Below are 17,807 nucleotides of genomic sequence, written 5' to 3'. Positions count from 1 at the left end.
GAAACTCAATTGGAGAGGAACTTAGTGGAAACTCAAAGAAAATTCACCAAAGTCCTTGCTGCCTACCAATTATACTTATTCAGAAAATCCATGCGACTTCAATGCTGCTAAGCATAAGAGCAGACTCAGGAGAGAACTGCCTGCATGCTACCATCGAATGACCACATTAGAGCAAAAACAGTCTATATCAGATGGTGGTTCCCAAAGCCTAACCCTAACCCTAACCTCTCCATGCTCATTCTGCAATCCCACCACATATAGGATTCCATTCATGTACATGTTTCCTCATGTAGGCAAGGACACAAAGTTTGAGGGAGGTTTCACAGGCTGTGTTTGTTGGCTCATCACTCTGGTCCCTCAGATTCATGGGATTCATAGGCACAGTGCCTCCGTTTGGGATTGGTGGGATGCAGAGGTACCCTTTTTATGGATGACCTTCAATATGAGGAATTCTCTTCCATGACAGTTCTGCGTGCGCTCTCTCTCTCTCTCTCTCTCTGTGTGTATGTCTCTCTCTCATTTTTCACTGATTCAAAAGATGTGTTCTATTCCTCAAGCTTTTCATTGATCTCATTGCTGCCCTTCCATATACTGTATGTGTCAGTTTGATATATGAGCCTATTTGATACAGTGGTTTAAAACAGCCACTCTCTCTCTCTGTCCCGGGGAGGTGAATTGTGGAGGTTCCTAGATAAAAATCCACACAACACCCCCAGATCACAGAAGTATCACTGCATATATAGCAATTACTTCCTGTGTAAGTAGACATAGAATATATCTGGGCCTTCAATCAATCCACGTTCTGCCTGGAAAGCCTGAATCTTGCAACTTGCACATTTTTTACAAAGTCAATTTGATTTTCTAAATTTTATTTTGCAAAATTTATGGTTAGAGGGGGGAAATTTCAAAATATAATTTCTAGTTTTGTTATGGCCAGATAACTAGGGGAAGTGTTAAGAAATATGAAATCAATTGAAACCTTTCTTGATTTCAAACATACTTTAAGGCACCAGGCATGCTGTATTAAATCTTACTGTTGTCAGAAAGCAGAAACTCAAAATCTTCTATTTTCTCCCACCAAAATATCACAAATTTCTCTGCTCTACACTGCGCTGTACAGATTGACATTTCTCAACCTCGTCTCAACTTCCAGAATTGACATCAGAGAGGAAAAACTGTCTGTACGACAACATTGTTGTTTTCAGTAGTAGTTGTAACTTCATGCTGGATTTACCCACCTGTCCTCTAGTTTCTGAGAAGTCACTAAGATGGCACACTTACTAAGTGCAACTCCCGGGGAAGTATTTTAATAGTTAGGGAGAGAAGGAGAGAGGTGGAGAGGGAGAGAGAGAGGGAGAGAGAGGGAGGGAGAGAGGTGGAGAGAGGGGGGAGAGAGGGAGAGAGGGAGAGGGAGGGAGAGAGGGGGAAAGAGAGAAGAGAGAGAAGAATGGAGGGCCCAATCCTACCATGTGCACTGCAATAATATCTACGTACTTGAGCTTGCTATAGATACCCCCCCCCCCAAATAAAGAGCTTTCAAATAATTGGGAGACATACCGTATTTTGCTGCTTTAGCGGCAGCAGCTGCTGCTACTGCTGGACTCACTCCTTGAAGATTCAAGCAAGAGAGGAAACAGGAGGTATAGCTTAATAATAGAAACGTAATGCATTTCAAATATAGTCTTGCTGTGATAATGCAAATCTGACATTACTCTCATTTTAATCTTACTCTAATTTTAAGAAATAGTGGAAATGTACCTTTGGGGCCAAAGGGAAGGAGATCAAACAATTTATTCTGAAACTTTTGCTGGCATCAGCAAAAGGTTAGCTGGTGCTGGGGCAGTTAAACCAGCCTGGCTTGGTTAAAACTGGAAGCTGTTCAGTTGTGTAAGGGAGATGATGAGACCTTCCCAGCCTCCACTTCTGATCAACTTTAGCAATAGCAATTGCACTTATATACCGCTTCACAGTGCTTTACAGTCCTCTCTAAGTGGTTACAGAGTCAGCGTATTTCCCCCAACAATCTGGGTCTTCATTTTAACCGACCTTGGAAAGATGGAAGGCTGAGTCAACCTTTGAGCTGGTCAGAAATCAAACTCCTGGCAATGTGAGCAGAGTTAGCCTGCAATACTGCATTCTGACCAGGGGTGAAATCCAGCAGGTTCTGACAGGTTCTGGAGAACCGGTAGTGGAAATTTTGAGCAGTTTGGAGAACTGGCAAATACTACCTCTGGCTGGCCCCAGAGTGGGGAGGGAATGGGGATTTTGCAGTATCCTTCCCCTGGAGTGGGGAGGGAATGGGGATTTTGCAGTATCCTTCCCCTGGAGTGGGGTGGGAATGGAGATTTTGCAGTATCCTTCCCCTGGAGTGGGGTGAGAATGGAGATTTTGCAATATCCTTCCCCTTCCCCACCCACCAAGCCACACCCACCAAGCCACACTACGCCCACCAAGCCACGCCCACAGAACCGGTAGTAAAAAAATTTGGACTTCACCGATTCTGACCACTGCGCCACCATAGCGCTTTACTCCATGTCCAGAAGCTCTCTTTAATAGGCACCTGGTGAAAAGAAGGGGTGGCAAAGAAGATGAATTCCCTTGCTCGTTTTGCTCTGGTTACCCATAACCATCAGATGATTCCCAAGGGGCTACATATCGTAGTTCCCTCTCTGACCCCCAGGACCTTAGCACTGGAGAGGAAAAGTCCCATACGTGCTTTAAATAAAATGCAGCATTGTAATAAGGTAAGCTTTTTACTGGTATCTTATTATTCTCTTTAGTGGCCATGGAATACAAGTAGTTCTCAACTTACAACAGTTCACTTCGTGACCATTCGAAGTTACAACCATTGCAGCATGCCCATTGGTCACCTGATCAAATTTTGGAAGCTTGGCAACTAACTCATATTTATGGCGGTTGCAGTATGGCGGAGTGATGTGATTCCCTTTTGCGACCATCTGACAAGCAAAGTCAATAGGGAAGCCAGATTCTCTTAGCAACTGTGTGACTAATTTAACAATTGCAGCAATTCACTTAACAACTGTGGCAAGAAAGGTCGTAAAGTGGGGCAAAAACTCACTTAACAAATGTCTCTTTTAGCAACAGAATTGTTGGGCTCAGTTGTGGTCGTAAGTCGAGGACTACCTGTAATTCAGATTCTCAAAGCTGTACTATTTACTTCATTCAAATGCCATTTCATTCTTTCCTAGAAAATCACTGCTTCATGCATGTATTCTATATACTGTGGTAATAAACAAATGTGATCATTCCAAAACGTGGTTTGTGATTTTCTCTTTTCCTCACACGGCTGATTCATTTGCTGTTACCTCACAGGGGGGCTGAGGTAAAGGTATCCTTCATGTACTTGTGTGTGAGTGTACACGCTTACAGACGCCAACAGGAAGCAAAACAGACACTAATCTTAAAATGTGGAGTGCTGCCGGTACTGCATTGCAAGGAAATGGAAAATAATACAGAAAATGAGTGAGATATAATTTTAACGTTAAAAAAGAACGGATAGGAACAGAATGCCCTCCCGTTCAATTCATCCTATTGAAACATTGTTAATTCCATTCAGCCTCATTTTCCGCCACCCCAGAACTGGATTCAGAGGAAGATCTTCCCACGCAGTCTGCTGTGTTTGCCAGCTGAGCCCATTAATTTCACACTCAGCCGCAGCCCACTTCAAAGCATGGGCCTACCAGACTTTCGTTTCGCAGCCCACTTTTAAAGCATGAGCTGTTGGTTGTCCAACCGGTGAAGCTCTTCCGTCTCACCTTGCCTCCCCACTCAGGAACTACTAGAGTCAACAAAGCTTCCTGTCTGCAGGGTTTTTTTGTTTTTTGTTTTTTAAAGTAGCTTCATTTTAGCTCCCTCTAATACTGTGGTTCTTCAACTGGGCATATCCTGTGGTTTATGAAGCAATTTGCTTGTTTCTGAGTGGAAGACTCCGTTTGGGAAACTGCTGCCTACCTGATTGCGTAAAATATAGTTTCTGGTTTTTTAGGAGCGGGGGTGTTAATGACACTATTTGAGACTGGAAAAAAACCCTGGTAATTGGGTCAAATGGTTTAAGAGCACCGCTCTTGCATCTACTGCTCAGGTATTTTTGCATAAAATCGGGCAAAGACACACAACCTCCGATGATCCTATTGTAAAATACAGCATGAACTGATTGGCGTTGTTTCCAAACAGAGGTGGGTTTGTATTTGTAGAGTATCCACAGCAGACAATGTGTGAGGATAATTTGTGACCATTACTGTATTAGTTAAAGTGGTATTTCTTAAATTATTTTCACATACCATAATTAATCTCTAGGAGTCAATAAACAACCTGAAACTTCACGAAGGGGTCAAGGATAGAGCCTGGATAGCTCAGCAGACTAATGCATTGTAATTTAACTCCCGCTGTCTGCAATTAGTAAGTTCGAACCTTGCCAGGCTCAAGGTTGACTCAGCTTTCCATCCTTTCTAAGGTAGGTAAATTGAGGACCCAGTTTGTGGGGGCAATAAGCTGACTTTGTAAAAATATACAAAAATATGAAGGTTTTTGCTTAACGCATTGTAAGCCGCCCTGAGTCTCTGGAGAAGGGCAGCATATAAATCAAATTTAAAAAAGAAAAAAAAAAGGAGCTGAGGAGTTTTGGGACCCTCAGTTTACACGGTAGCTGCATTTCAGGGAAGGAGTTGAGAATGTCTGACTTTTCTGTTTTGGATTGAAAGACTGCACAGCTCTACCTCTGATAGCTTTCAATTTTTATTTGCCTATAGCACAGTGATGGTTAAACTTTTTGGTGCCGAGTGCCCAAAGCACACGTATGTAAATGTACATGCGCCAGTGGTGGGTTTCAACATTTTTTACTACCAGTTCTGTGGGTGTGGCTTCGTGGGCGTAGCATGGCTTGGCGGGCGTGGCTTGGTGGGCGTGGCACGGGAAGGACACTGTAAAATCTCCATTCCCACCCCACTCCAGGGGAAGGATACTGCAAAATCCCTATTTCCTCCTGATCAGCTGGGACTCTGGAGGCAGAGAATAGATGTGGGCGGGGCCAGTCAGAATTTTTACTACCGGTTCTCGAAACTACTCAAAATTTCTGCTACCGGTTCTCCAGAACTGGTCAGAACCTGCTGAAACCCACCTCTGATGTGCACGTGCCCAAACCCTCAAAATGCAATGCAAGCGTCCCCTCGTGCATGTGCCCCGCCCCCAAGCGTGCATCCCTGTGCATGTGCCCCGCCTCTGGCGCATGCACCCCGCACCCCCCACACACACCCAGTTTTGGGCCTGGAAAGCCTCCTGCACCAACCTGCACCCCCTTGCACATGCGCCCCGCCCCCACGCATACATGTGTGCATCCCCCGCATGCCCCCTGCCCCGTGCACACACATGTGCATCCCCACACGTGCCCGGCCCCCGCACATATGTGGCAGAGACCCGAAGACCAGCTGGAGGCGGAAGGCACGCGCACATGTGCGGTGGAGCTGGGCTGCGGCAATGGCTGGCATGCCAGCAGAGAGGGCTCTGCATGCCACATGTGGTATGTGTACCATAGGTTCGCCATCACGGCTATAGCAAATGCAGGAAAAGGAACTCAAAATGATTAAGAGTTTGACTGTTTTGTTCTTTTTTTTTTATTCCATTCAATGGGTTCCTGGGCAAGCCTGAGTCTGATAATTTTTTTATTTTTCCCTTTTGCAAAGTATGGGGATGTGTTTTATTACTCCAGTATTGTGATGCTGAACCATGTTCTTTGCACGCTCTTACTCAGCACCTGGAGAGAGAATTAAGATGACTCATAGGCTTTTGTTGTCGCCCACCAACGGCCTGCGCGGATTGTGGCTGATCCTGATGAGGAGGCTGGTGTGGGGTCGCGCCAGAAGCCTGCGCAGCCGGCGCTCATGTCAGACAGCGAGGAGGCTGAAGAGGATGTGGTGCCAGAGGCAGAGACTCAGCCAGGGCCTTCAGAACCTCCAGAGGTTCCTTCAAGTGGAGAGAGCGAAGTGGAGGAGCCTCTCCTCAATGCTCGAGCACGCAGGGCTGCCAAAAGGCAGGAGTGGCTACTCAGGAGGAAGAGGTCTCCTCGAGAGTAAGGCTTGAGGATAATGAATCACTCCCTTAACCTATTTAAGTAAGTTTCTTGCTAAAAACAACTTGTAATTATCATCAGAGCATTTTTGAAGAGTGAGTGTCTTATCGTATCTTGTTTTCTGGGCTGGTTGCCAACCTTTGCCGGACTTTGTTTATTCTTGGTACGTTATAACTTTGGTGTGTGTCACAATCCTTGGGAATCCGGAGCTGGGGCAGAACAGCTTTTCTGCTCTTTCTCAGCTTTTTAAGATCAGCTGATAAACAACAGCTCCAAACTGATTTTGAAGAGATGAGGACCAGGGACTGAAGCAGCATGGAAGTGTCTTTGGTATCAGGTTGGAGGAAGAATAAATAAGGGGCAGGTGGATTCAGCTCTGCTCCCTGTGTGGATGTTAAAATTAGGTTTCTGCTCCAGTTACTAGGATCAGAATGGCTGTGATTACACGGTGTTGCTTTGAGACTGATACTGCTATTTGAGCAGATAGCCCCTGCCCTCGGTTCACACGTGCCACACAGGATGTGTGTGTCTGCTAGTATTCGGTAGGAGTCGTGGTGGTACAGCGGTTAGAAAGTAGTATTGCAGGCAAATTCTGCCCATAGCCAGCCGTTTGATCCTGACCGGCTCAAGGTTGACTCAGCCGTCCATCCTTCCGAATCCCAGATTGTTGTGGGCAATATGCTGCCTTTTAAACCGCTTAGAGAGGGCTGTAAAAGCACTATGAAGCGGTATATAAATCTAAGCGCTATTGCTATTGCTGTTTTGCCCATTGGACCTCTGCTTGGTGATATAACCTAAAAGCAGTGAATAGATATTAATACTTTTGAAGCCAGTGAACAAGTTTATACCATGTTATTATATTAAAAATTATATTAATTTCTGCTCCGAAAGAAGCATTAGGGCTTATTTTCTGGTTAGGTCTTATTTTGGGGGAAATACAGTACTAAATGCTATCCATCTGGCTGACAACCTTAACTGGGGCTTATTTTGGGAGTAGGGCTTATATTACGAGCATCCTGAAAAATCATGCTAGGATTTATTTTCTGGTTGGCTCTTATTTTCTGGGAAACAGGGCAATTGAGAACTGTTGGACTAAATGGGATTGACTATTTGGGATATGGAAGCAAACCCCAATTTCATCTCCTCCTCTTCCTCTTCCCCTTAACAACTTACCTCCCACACCAACTCCTCCTGGGCCTACTCCAACTCCTGGAAGTCCACCAACACCAGGAAGTCCACCACCACCAGGAAGTCCACCAACACCAGGAAATCCACCACCACCACCAGGAAGTCCACCAACACCAGGAAATCCACCACCACCACCAGGAAGTCCACCACCACCAGGAAGTCCACCAACACCAGGAAGTCCACCAACACCAGGAAATCCACCACCACCAGGAAGTCCACCACCACCACCACCCAGTCCAGTTCCAGGGACAGCTCTGCCACCTGCAAAGAGAAAGAAAGCCATAAAGGGCACAAGCAAAACAGGGTGAAATTGGGAGAAGGGAGTCATGAATCTCTTGAATGTTGGCCAACATGGGTCAAATACTGATCAATAATTAGCATTAATTTATTAGAACAGCAGAGAACAGAAAGCCTTAATTGCAGAAAAGGGCTTTTTTCAGAAACTTCCATTGATGGACAATAAAGAAATAAATACACACAAACATACACACGCACACACACACACACACAATCAGCTATGAAAGGCTGGAGGGTGAAATGGTAGTATGGTAATGGTAATCTCTATGGGTAGTTTACTAGTTTTGCAATCCTCAAATCACAAAGAAATGGAAGGATTTGTGGGTGGAAAGCTAGAATAGCACAGAGGCTAAGATACTAACCTGTGATTTAGGAAATTTCCAGATCACTTAAATTCAGAACTTAATGCATAACTTTTAGAATGAGTATAATTCCATTCATCCATAGCTAATATGCACTATTAGCTGGGTTACTAGGAACTGTAGTCCAGCATATTTGGATAACATCAGGTTAATGAAGTCTATGCAGAACAAAAATGAAATCCAAACTTTCCTTAGAGGAGCCATTTAAAGAAGCTCCAGGGGAGGAACTAAGACTCTGTTAGGGACCTCCAATGGAAGGGAAGGGAAGGGAAGGGGAGGGGAGAGGAGAGGAGAGGAGAGGAGAGGAGAGGAGAGGAGAGGAGAGGAGAGGAGAGGAGAGGAGAAGGGAAGGGAAGGGAAGGGAAGGGAAGGGAAGGGAAGGGAAGGGAAGGGAAGGGAAGGGAAGGGAAGAGAGCCTGTAGTACAGTGGACTAGAACACTGTTATTAACCACTGCTGCTTGCAATTACTGCAAGTTCAAATCTCACCAGGCTCAAGGTTGACTCAGCCTTCCATCCTTTCTAAGGTAGGTGAAATGAGGACCCAGATTGTGGGGGCAATAAACTGATTTTGTATAATATACAAAAGTATGAAGGCATTGTAAGCCGCCCTGAGTCTCCGGAGAAGGGCGGCATATAAATTAAAGCAAAAAAAAAAAAAAAGAATAAAATAGAATAGAATAGAATAGAATAGAATAGAATAGAATAGAATAGAATAGAAATATTATTTATTGGCCAAGTGTGATTGAACACACAAGGAATTTGTCTCCAGTGCATAAACTCTCAGTGTACATACAAGCAACAAGTGATAAATCATGATCATAATCATAAAATACAATCATCATAATCATAAGATACAACACTCAGTGATAGTCATCAGGCAAACCTTTTACACTACTCACTAAATGCTGAACAGGTATGTGCTTCGTGTGCTACATTCGCGTGCATGCCATCCACGCTAACGCAGCATGAACTATTGTAGCTAGTAGTTGTTCATGTCTAGAAAAACGTCAAATGGTGGTAATAGGAGCATCTAACTAGGGAGGTTATCATCATCACCATCCATGAAAAGAATGGTGCCAAGAACGATTTGAAACTATGATTTGTTTTTCTGGAGAATGGCAACTTTTCAGTTCAGGCAGTTTAAGTCCTATACCACAAAACCACCCATCCACAATGCTATAATTATTGTAATAATAATAATAATAATATCATGAGAAAGTATGCTTTCAGCTGAACTTGACGTCGTAGTTTAATGATGTCATAGTTATGTTTGTGAAATTTTCTCAGCAGTTACGTGGAAGTGGTCACTATCATTGTCGTCATGTAGGATTTTTTTTTTTAAACTTCACAATGTAACCACAATCCTGGGATTTCCTACGTTAGTGCCAACCACAACTTACTTCAGTTTCTGAGCTCAAGAGTTGTTAAGTGCTGCTACCTAGAAAAGACTTCTCTTGTGATGAATGCAATCATATTAATTTTATAGTAATTATTTTATTTACTGCTGCAATAAGGAGTAATTGCAGCCTTTGCGACTGCCTAATTCTGGGATGGTGAGGATGCAATCGTAAAATAAATACAATATTTTGTGAATGAATACTTAACACTGTTGCTGAATCCCCAGAGGTACAGGGATGAAAACTTCCTGCTTCAAAGAAGGTCTGTCGTGACGGGAAGTCACAGCTTATTAAAAGCTGATGGTTTTTAATACAATTTGTTGGTTGAAAAGATGCTCCATGACTCCTTCTGATTTTTTTTTTTTTGTTACCATAAATTAATGTGGCTTTCCTCCTACAATATCTGGGGGGCGGGGCTGATAATTGCTGCTGCTACAGCTGCTGCTGCTGATAAAACTAAGCAAATCTCATAAGAGAATCTTCCTGTAATTCTAAATTAGCCATTCCCAATATCATGCCTTTCTAATATTTATGAATCAGTCACTCTGAATGTAGGCTCCTGAGAGTCATAAACAGCCCCTGTGATGCTCCTCACTGAGCTTGTCGATCAGAAAGGTCGGCAGTTTGGCGGTTCGAATCCCTAGTACGGATCTCCTGCGTGAGTAGAGGGTTGGACTAGATGACCTCCAAGGTCCCTTCCAACTCTGTTACTGTACTATGTTCTACCTGCCATCTCAATAGTTCTTGACACATGAGGAGTGATTGATCATTGTATTGAACATATAATATATGTGGGTATCTGGGTGTATGCATAATTTTTTGTTTTATTTATGTAGTGTATATTGAGAGCTGTATGCAACGAAGTTTCATTTTAATGTATGCTGATTAGTGTACATTTAAAATGATAATAAAGTTATTCTAACTCCAAGTCTAAGCCTATTCTTCTAATTTACTCCGAGGAACTGCCACAAAGAAGAGCGGGTCAACCTATTTTCCAAAGCACCAGAAGGCAGGACAAGAAACCACAGATGGAAACTAATCAAGAAGAGAAGCAACCTAGAACTAAGAAGAAATTTCCTAACAGTGAGGACAATAAATTAGTGGAACAGCTTGCCTTCAGAAGTTATGGGTGCTCCATCACTGGAGGCTTTTAAGAAGAATCTGGACAGCCACTTGTGCGGAATGATATAGGTAGGATTTCCTGCTTGAGCAGGGGATTGGATCAGGGGTGGGTTCTAAATTTTTTTACTACCGGTTCTGTGGGTGTGGCTTATTTTGTGGGCATGGCTTGGTGGGGGGGGGGTAATGTGACTGGGTGGGCGTGGCCAACTTTTTTTTTTTAACTTTTAAAACCATTTTTTCTACAACCTTAAGAGGATGCAGAAAAAAATGCTTTAGAAGCCTCTGACGATCAGGCACCTCAGCTGGGATTGCCAGAGGCTTTTAAAGGCATTTTTTTTTCCTACAACCTCTTCCAACTGAGCCGCGCGATCATCAGAGGCTTTTTTTTTTTACTTTTAAAAGCATTTTTTGGCCAAAGAGGTTCTAGAAAAAATGCTTTTAAAAGTTTTTTTAAAAAGCCTCTGATGAGGTGGGTGAGGTAAGTGAGCGGTGACTGGGCTGGGGACAGGTTCAGGGGCGTGGCCAGCCAATATTAGTACCGGTTCTCCGAACTACTAGAAATTTTTACTACTGGTTCTTGAGAACTGGTGCGAACCGGGAGCAACCCACCACTGGATGGGTTAGAAGACCGGGGTTATTCTGTTATTTTAGGAAGTTCAAAACATTGCATGGAATGACATGCATGTTGTAGCCAGAACGATCCACTAGATGGCAGCCTCTTTCCTGGATGGCTCTATCTCTGACAGGGGCTGAGTCATAGACATGGAAAAGGAAAGAGTGATGTTCAAGGTGAACTTCTGCTTTCAACACATTTCACCCATCCCACCCATGCCTCACCTCCACTTCTGAAGAGAAACAAAGGCTGCCCATAGAAACCAATGGAAAAACCCAGACTTTCAGCGCAACTGCCACTGGGCAATACATTGACTAATACAATGAATGGTTTCAACAAAAAACTTTCCCATTCTTTCTGACACTGATCTCAGTTCATGTGTTTAAAAAAAAAACATTAATAAATGCAATGAATCTGTGTGTAAGCTTAATGGAACAAAAGATTAGCATTATTTCATTCTCCCAGGTCTACACTGGAAATTATGTTTCTGCCTTTCTTGTAAAAATGAAAACGATCTCTCAAAATCCAATGGAGAAATCAAGGGTGTTATCATAACTAGGCAGCAGGACCTATCTAGCAACAACTCTCTCACTTAAAAAAAAATCTCTTCTTTCTCCCAACATGTAACTAAAGCCCATATTCTTTCACTTCCTTCTCCAAAGGGTAGACTATAGAAAGAAGAAAGTTTTACAGTATTGTAAACTAATAACCTAACCTAATAACCTAACATTTGAAGCCACTCCTTTATAAATCTTTTCTTTGCACTCTTTTCATTAATTTATTGGGTTTTTTAACTTTCTTTCAAAATGTAATATGGTTTTTATTCTTTTCAATATTTAAGAAAAAAATGATATACAGTTTTTTTTAAAAAAAGAAAGAATAGAAGTGCACTGTGCCTGGAACATTGAATTTGTGTCTCTAATCAAAGTGAGGGGGTGGGGGTTAGATTAGATGACCTACAAGGCAGTGGTGGGTTTCAAATTTTTTTACTACCATTTCTGTGGGCGTGGCTTGGTGGGCGTGGCATGCCTTGGTGGGCGTGGCAGGGGAAGGATACTGTAAAATCTCCGTTCCCTCCCCAATTCAGGGGAAGGTTACTGCAAAATCCCCATTTCCTCCCTATCAGCTGGGACTTGGGAGACAGAGAATAGATGGGGGTAGGGCGAGTCAGAACTTTTTACTACCGGTTCTCCGAACTACTCATAATTTCCGCTACCGGTTCTCCAGAACTGGTCAGAACCTGCTGAAACCCACCTCTGCTACAAGGTCCCTTCCAACTCTGTTAATCGCACCCAATCAAGCCTAGATAATCCATCCTTTGTAAGAATAGCAACTGCAGCAGAGGCAGTAAAATCAGGGAAGGGAAGGAAGACTTTCTAGGCTGAAGTGTTGGATTTCAAGATAGTTCAGAGCCCATCTCACACATTTGCTTCTGGCTTTTACTAGGAGCCACAGATGCCACAGATGAGGCGCCCCAAAGAAAAAACACATCAGAGCTGGTGCCCCTGCCCCTCGATTTTAATGCAGGATGGATGTTTGGGCAGAACCTCAGGGACTGGAAAATAGTACACAGTCTCAATATCCTGCCTGGTGAAACCAGACGGTTCTGTGGTTTCCTAAAATCCCTTCAACTGCTTGACTCCCCATTGCCAGCTCACTTCTTCAATAAAAAACAGATGGTAGGCTGAGACAGTCCAGGAAAAGGTGGTAGCAAGCAATATGCTACAATTCCTAAATCTCTCCGGAGAGCAGGTCAGGTGCACCTGGGAAAGATGCAGTATTTAGAACCTAAAGAGGAGGTGCTCAAAATCCATCCTATTTGATCCTACACTTTTTATTTGAAGCTATTTGTGTGATTTTCCTTCATCTCCCAGATTTTTTTTAATTTTATTTTTTTGGAAAAACACAAGAAGCTACCATCATCCTGGTCCCATACAGACAAGAGCAAACTTTGCCACCCAAACCCAACAATCATATCAGATCACTCAGAGAGAGATAAAGAGAGATTAGCTAGCTGTTAAGTCCAAATAGAAAGTTTGGAAGCATTAACATGGTTTCTCCAGTATCTAAAAAAGGAGGACAGAGGTACATTTTTGAAGACAGAAGCAAGGACTGAAGGCGGAAGAAGAATTCCTGTTTCCTGTGTCTAGTTCCTCCATTTGCCACCTCATTCCCTGCATGGAGGCAAGTTTGTTACAGTCAATGTCAATTCACAAAGCATCAGGAGAAAAGATTACAAAGGAGCAGTAACAGGTGCTGAAGAATCAGGCATCTCCCCATATTTACTCTGTCCAAACTGCACCTTTCTGCCAGTTTTTGTTAAACCAGACGGCAGCATTTGGTTGACCTCAGCCAATCTCAAATAGGATTGGGCCTACGGTAGTAAGAACTTAGATGGCCTATCATAAGGGTGTCAAACTTGATTTCATTGAGGGCCACATCAGGGTTGTGTTTGACTTCGAGGGCTGGGGTGGGCGTGGCCAGGGTAGGCATGGCCAGAGGGTGGCAGGAGGCCATTGTGGCTGAAAATGGAACCTGGGAAGGCCACATGCGGCCCTCCCAAGCTCTGTTTTATCTGGCAGAGGCTGGTCTTTTGCTGTTTCCAGGGCGACACCACGGGCCAGATCTAAGTACCCTGCGGGGCAGATCTGTTTGACGCCCCTGGCCTATCACAAGGAAATCCCAAAGTTGAAGATTGGACTAGGAAGTAAAAAGTCTCTCTCTGAGGGAGATGGGCTGCTCAGAAATGTGAAAAATAAATAAAGAAAAAGAAAAAAACTACCACTAGAAGATAACGGTACATCATTTTTATCCTGTTTCCAAGAAAACAACACGGATAGTCAAAATTAAGCTCAAAGCAAAGGAGAATTACTTCTCCTCTGCCAATTCTAAGTTATTCCACAAAAGATTCTTGGTGCCTTATTTAATTTAGTCTGTACATTCTTTATCCTCCTCAATTTACTTCATCTTCAGTTTCCGTTTCAGTTCTAGTTCAAGCTCATCTAAAGATGATGAACCAACTCACCATAAGCTGCTGCTTTGGCAGCTACTTTGGCAGCTACTGCTGCCGCTACCGCTGGTCCACCGGCACCTGAAGGAAAGAAAAAGATGAGAGAAGTATACTTGTCTTGTTACCTTTGGGATCCTGATGGCAATAACAACAGATGTTCCTACTATATCTGGGTCATGGAGGGGTGGATTTCAGAAAGTCATGGCTGTGATGGCTGAAGCAGCGTAATTGTGGGGGAACACATTTAGTTGGACTAAATGAGTTTTAAGTTTGCTTATCTTCCCATAGCCCTATAAAACAGAGAGGTACCCAAAGTCTTGTTGGACCTCCAAATCCAATGACATAGGCTCTTCAGCACACCATGCCCTACTGACCATAAGGGTCATAGGCTGTAGAGGGAGAGTTAATGTTTAATGTGTCCCTCTCTTTATCACTTCATCTCCACTTTGTTAATCTACAGTCACCTCCATCTAGCTTTTCTCCCAGGGACACAGACACACAAAATATTATTTTGGACTTCCCTCCTAGTAGGATGCAGCTAGCTAGGTGCTAGACCTGGCCTATTCCTATCATGTACTTCCTGTATATGCATCTCCATTATGTTTCAGTTATAATACCTGCTTCACTACTCATTGATCACATCATCTGGGGGCTCAGGAATGCCCATGTGCACTCACAGAATGCTTCAACTTCCACAAGGTTTATGAGTCCAGAGTCTTTCTGCTGAGCTCTGACTTCCAAGTATATAGCTGGCCTTATCCACTTCTGTGATGGAACTTCAAGACAAGGTGAGGATGGCTGCTAATGACTAGCTCAGGGGTCTGCAACCTTATATACTCAAAGAGCCATTTGGACCTGTTTCCCACAGAAAAGAAAACACCGGGAGCCACAAAACCTGGGTGGGCATGGCCAACTTGATGTCACTCACTTCCACTGGTCACATGACCCCCCCTAGCCACGCCTACTCAGTCAGTCATTAAGGCAGAGAACCAGTTGTTAAAAAACACCGGGAACCACAAAATCCTTTTGACATCTCTTTCTCTCCCCTCTCTCCCTCTCTCCCCCCCTCTCTCCTTCTCTCTCTGTCTCTCTTTCTTCCCCTCTCTCTGTATCTCTCTGTTTCTGCCCTGGCCGTTGCCCTTACCTTCTCAGGCCAGGCGAGGAGTGACTGGGAGGGGAGGGCGAGGGGTGGGGCCATCCAGTGTTGGGATCACCTGACAGGGAGCCACAGCAGAGGGCCCAAAGAGCCACATGAGGCTCCAGAGCCGTAGGTTGCTGACTCCTGGACGAGCTAGTCCTGGATCAATTCAGATGCACTCTACTTTTTTAGGTGAGGGAAAGAGAAGCAATAGCACTCCAATTTTGCTGGACATGCATCAGCCCCAGCCAAGGGACCAAGGATAATGAAAGTTGGACATGGCCATCTTCTCCATAACTGACTTTTAATATCTGGGAGTGAATAGGCCTCTGGTAGATAAGAGGCTATATAGATCTTAGTTTTATTCGTCTTAGTTTTATTGACATCATGGTAGCCCATAATGAACTGTCCTTATTCTCAGGCAGTGATCCAGCAAGACAGATTTGATATCTCTTACCTAGTCCTCCTGGAACACCACCAACACCAGGCAACAACCCTCCTCCACCAAGGGTTCCAGCTCCAGGGATGGTGCCTGCTCCAGGCAAAAGTCCAGCGCCTTGTAAGAAAAAAGTAGGGATGCATATTGGCCAAAGTTCCTTGTACTTTGACTCCCAGCAGAATGGAGAGCAAATATTTCTAATCCCAGCATAATCCATCTAAGTCATTTGATCCCCAACCTCGAGTTACTATCTGAAAAAAAAAGGCTCTCTGCAGGATTGAACTCCCTAGAAGAAACATCTCATTTTCTACAGACAAGAAAGTACTGTTAAGGCCCTTTGTTCCAAAAATTTTAGAATTAGAGCCAATATCCTTTAGCTGATGGAAGTTCAGTGACTCTTTTAGGCAGTAGATACTCTTGTATGATATTGTGGGTTTAAGAAAGTAAGAACACACAAGAATTAAAAAGAAAGATAATTTTAAAATGGCTTAAAGTCTCATGAGATTTCATGGGATAACCTACAGATATTTGAGATTTAGCCATGGTTTTTTTTTTTAAAAAAGTTGTAATTTAACAATTATGATTAGGAGCCCTGGAGACCACAGAGGCTGCATAGGTTTTAAAACATTAAATGTTTATTCACCCTGGAAATCCTGCAGGGTGAATTTTGAGCACGTGCTACAAAAATGCTGGTGGTTCTTTTTGGCTTGTTATACTTACCATATTTTGCGGCTGCCTTAGCAGCAGCAGCCTGAGCTCCTACACCTGCAGAAGAAAACAGAACAACATTGTTGTGGGGTTTGCTTTCATTTTATATTCTAGTGGCTTTCCCTGTTTGGTGCACTGTCAGTAGAATATAAAACGAGAGCAAACTCCACTTCCTACTAGCACTGATGCATTACTAGTTTGGCAATGAAACATCTGCAAGAAAACCATCAAGCTTAGAGAGCACCAAGGACCTCTCAGTTCCTCCCTGTCCTGTCTTCTGATAAACAAAATCAAGACAGATTCAGTTTTTTTTTCTTCTGCTGGCTTCAATCTCTTGACTGTGAAATTGCTTTACCAAGTCCATCCTTAACTATTATTTCATACCTTCTAAGGTCATCTTTAAATTATTTTACAGATACAGTCAGGGGTGGGCTTCAAAAATTTTAGCAAGGGGTTCTCTGCCCGGTTGCTGGGTGGGCGTGGCCATGGTGGGCATGGCCTAGTCGGCTTCCTGCACCATGGGGGGAGGGGCGTTTTTGCCCTCTCAGGGCTCCAGAGGTTTTCTTTGAGCCTCCGGGAGGGCGAAAACAGCCTCCCCAGATTCCGGAGGCCCTCTGGAGGCCAGAAATGCCTTCCCAAACTTCCGGGAGGCCCGTTTTTTTGCCCTCCACGAGCCTCCGCGGCACGCCCCCTGCACTTACTTGCATCCAAAACGGGCCGCATAGGGACTCCTGGGAGGGGCGGGATGGAGTGGGCAGGACGACCAGCCAGGAGTGGGATTTGGGAGTTCTCCGAACTGCACAGAATCTTAGTTAGAGATTCTCCCGAACCCCTGCGAACCCCCAGCAGCCTACCCCTGGATACAGTGGAAAACGCAGTCATTCAGCAAAACCTGGAGGGCCACAGGCTCCCCAAATCCGTGGCATTCTCTGACTATCTCAAAATGCCAAATTTGCCCTGAGCTGCAAGACAGGAAGACAAGAAGGGCTTTACTAACACTCTAGTCTGACTTTCAGCCAAACACACAAAGACCTTTACCTGTACCCGTTGGATAGCCAGGTTTCCCTCCAAGTCCTCCAGCATATGCACCACCTGCCCCGCCTGAAACCACATAGAGAAGGCAGAATCTGCATGAGAATAGGTATTAATATTTTTGCCTAATACCAGATATAAAGAAAATGGAGGGAAAAAAATTCATTGGGGCTCTTCTTGGTAAAAACACCTCCCCCATACAGGTAGTCCTCCGCTTACAACAGTTCATTTAGTGACTGTCCAAAGTTACAACAACACCGGAAAAAGTGACGTATGACCGTTTTTCACATGTACGGCCGTTGCAGCATCCCCGTGGTCACATGACTAAAATTCAGATGCTTGGCAAGTGGGTTCATATTTATGATGGTTGCAGTGTCCCAGAGTCATGTGATCAGCTTTTGTGACCTTCTGTCAA

General features: G+C 44.0%; 1 protein-coding gene across 1 annotated transcript in view; it reads right to left on the bottom strand.

Moving 5' to 3' along the window:
- The window catches only part of ELN (elastin), a 51,888-nt gene that overhangs the window by 21,082 nt on the left and 12,999 nt on the right, over positions 1-17,807 (bottom strand). The window contains exons 11-16 of the mRNA XM_070931972.1: positions 17,399-17,461; positions 16,373-16,417; positions 15,671-15,769; positions 14,091-14,156; positions 7,259-7,534; positions 1,558-1,608 (exon numbers count right to left, since the gene is read on the bottom strand). Coding sequence (XP_070788073.1) covers positions 1,558-1,608; positions 7,259-7,534; positions 14,091-14,156; positions 15,671-15,769; positions 16,373-16,417; positions 17,399-17,461 — 600 coding nt within the window. The remainder of the gene's footprint in view (positions 1-1,557; positions 1,609-7,258; positions 7,535-14,090; positions 14,157-15,670; positions 15,770-16,372; positions 16,418-17,398; positions 17,462-17,807) is intronic.

Source organism: Pituophis catenifer, unplaced genomic scaffold (genome assembly GCF_029215685.1).
Source record: "Pituophis catenifer annectens isolate HBS135680 unplaced genomic scaffold, rPitCat1.0.hap2 SCAF_1, whole genome shotgun sequence".
Lineage (NCBI taxonomy): Eukaryota > Metazoa > Chordata > Lepidosauria > Squamata > Colubridae > Pituophis > Pituophis catenifer.
This window is presented reverse-complemented; position numbering and strand designations above follow the sequence as displayed.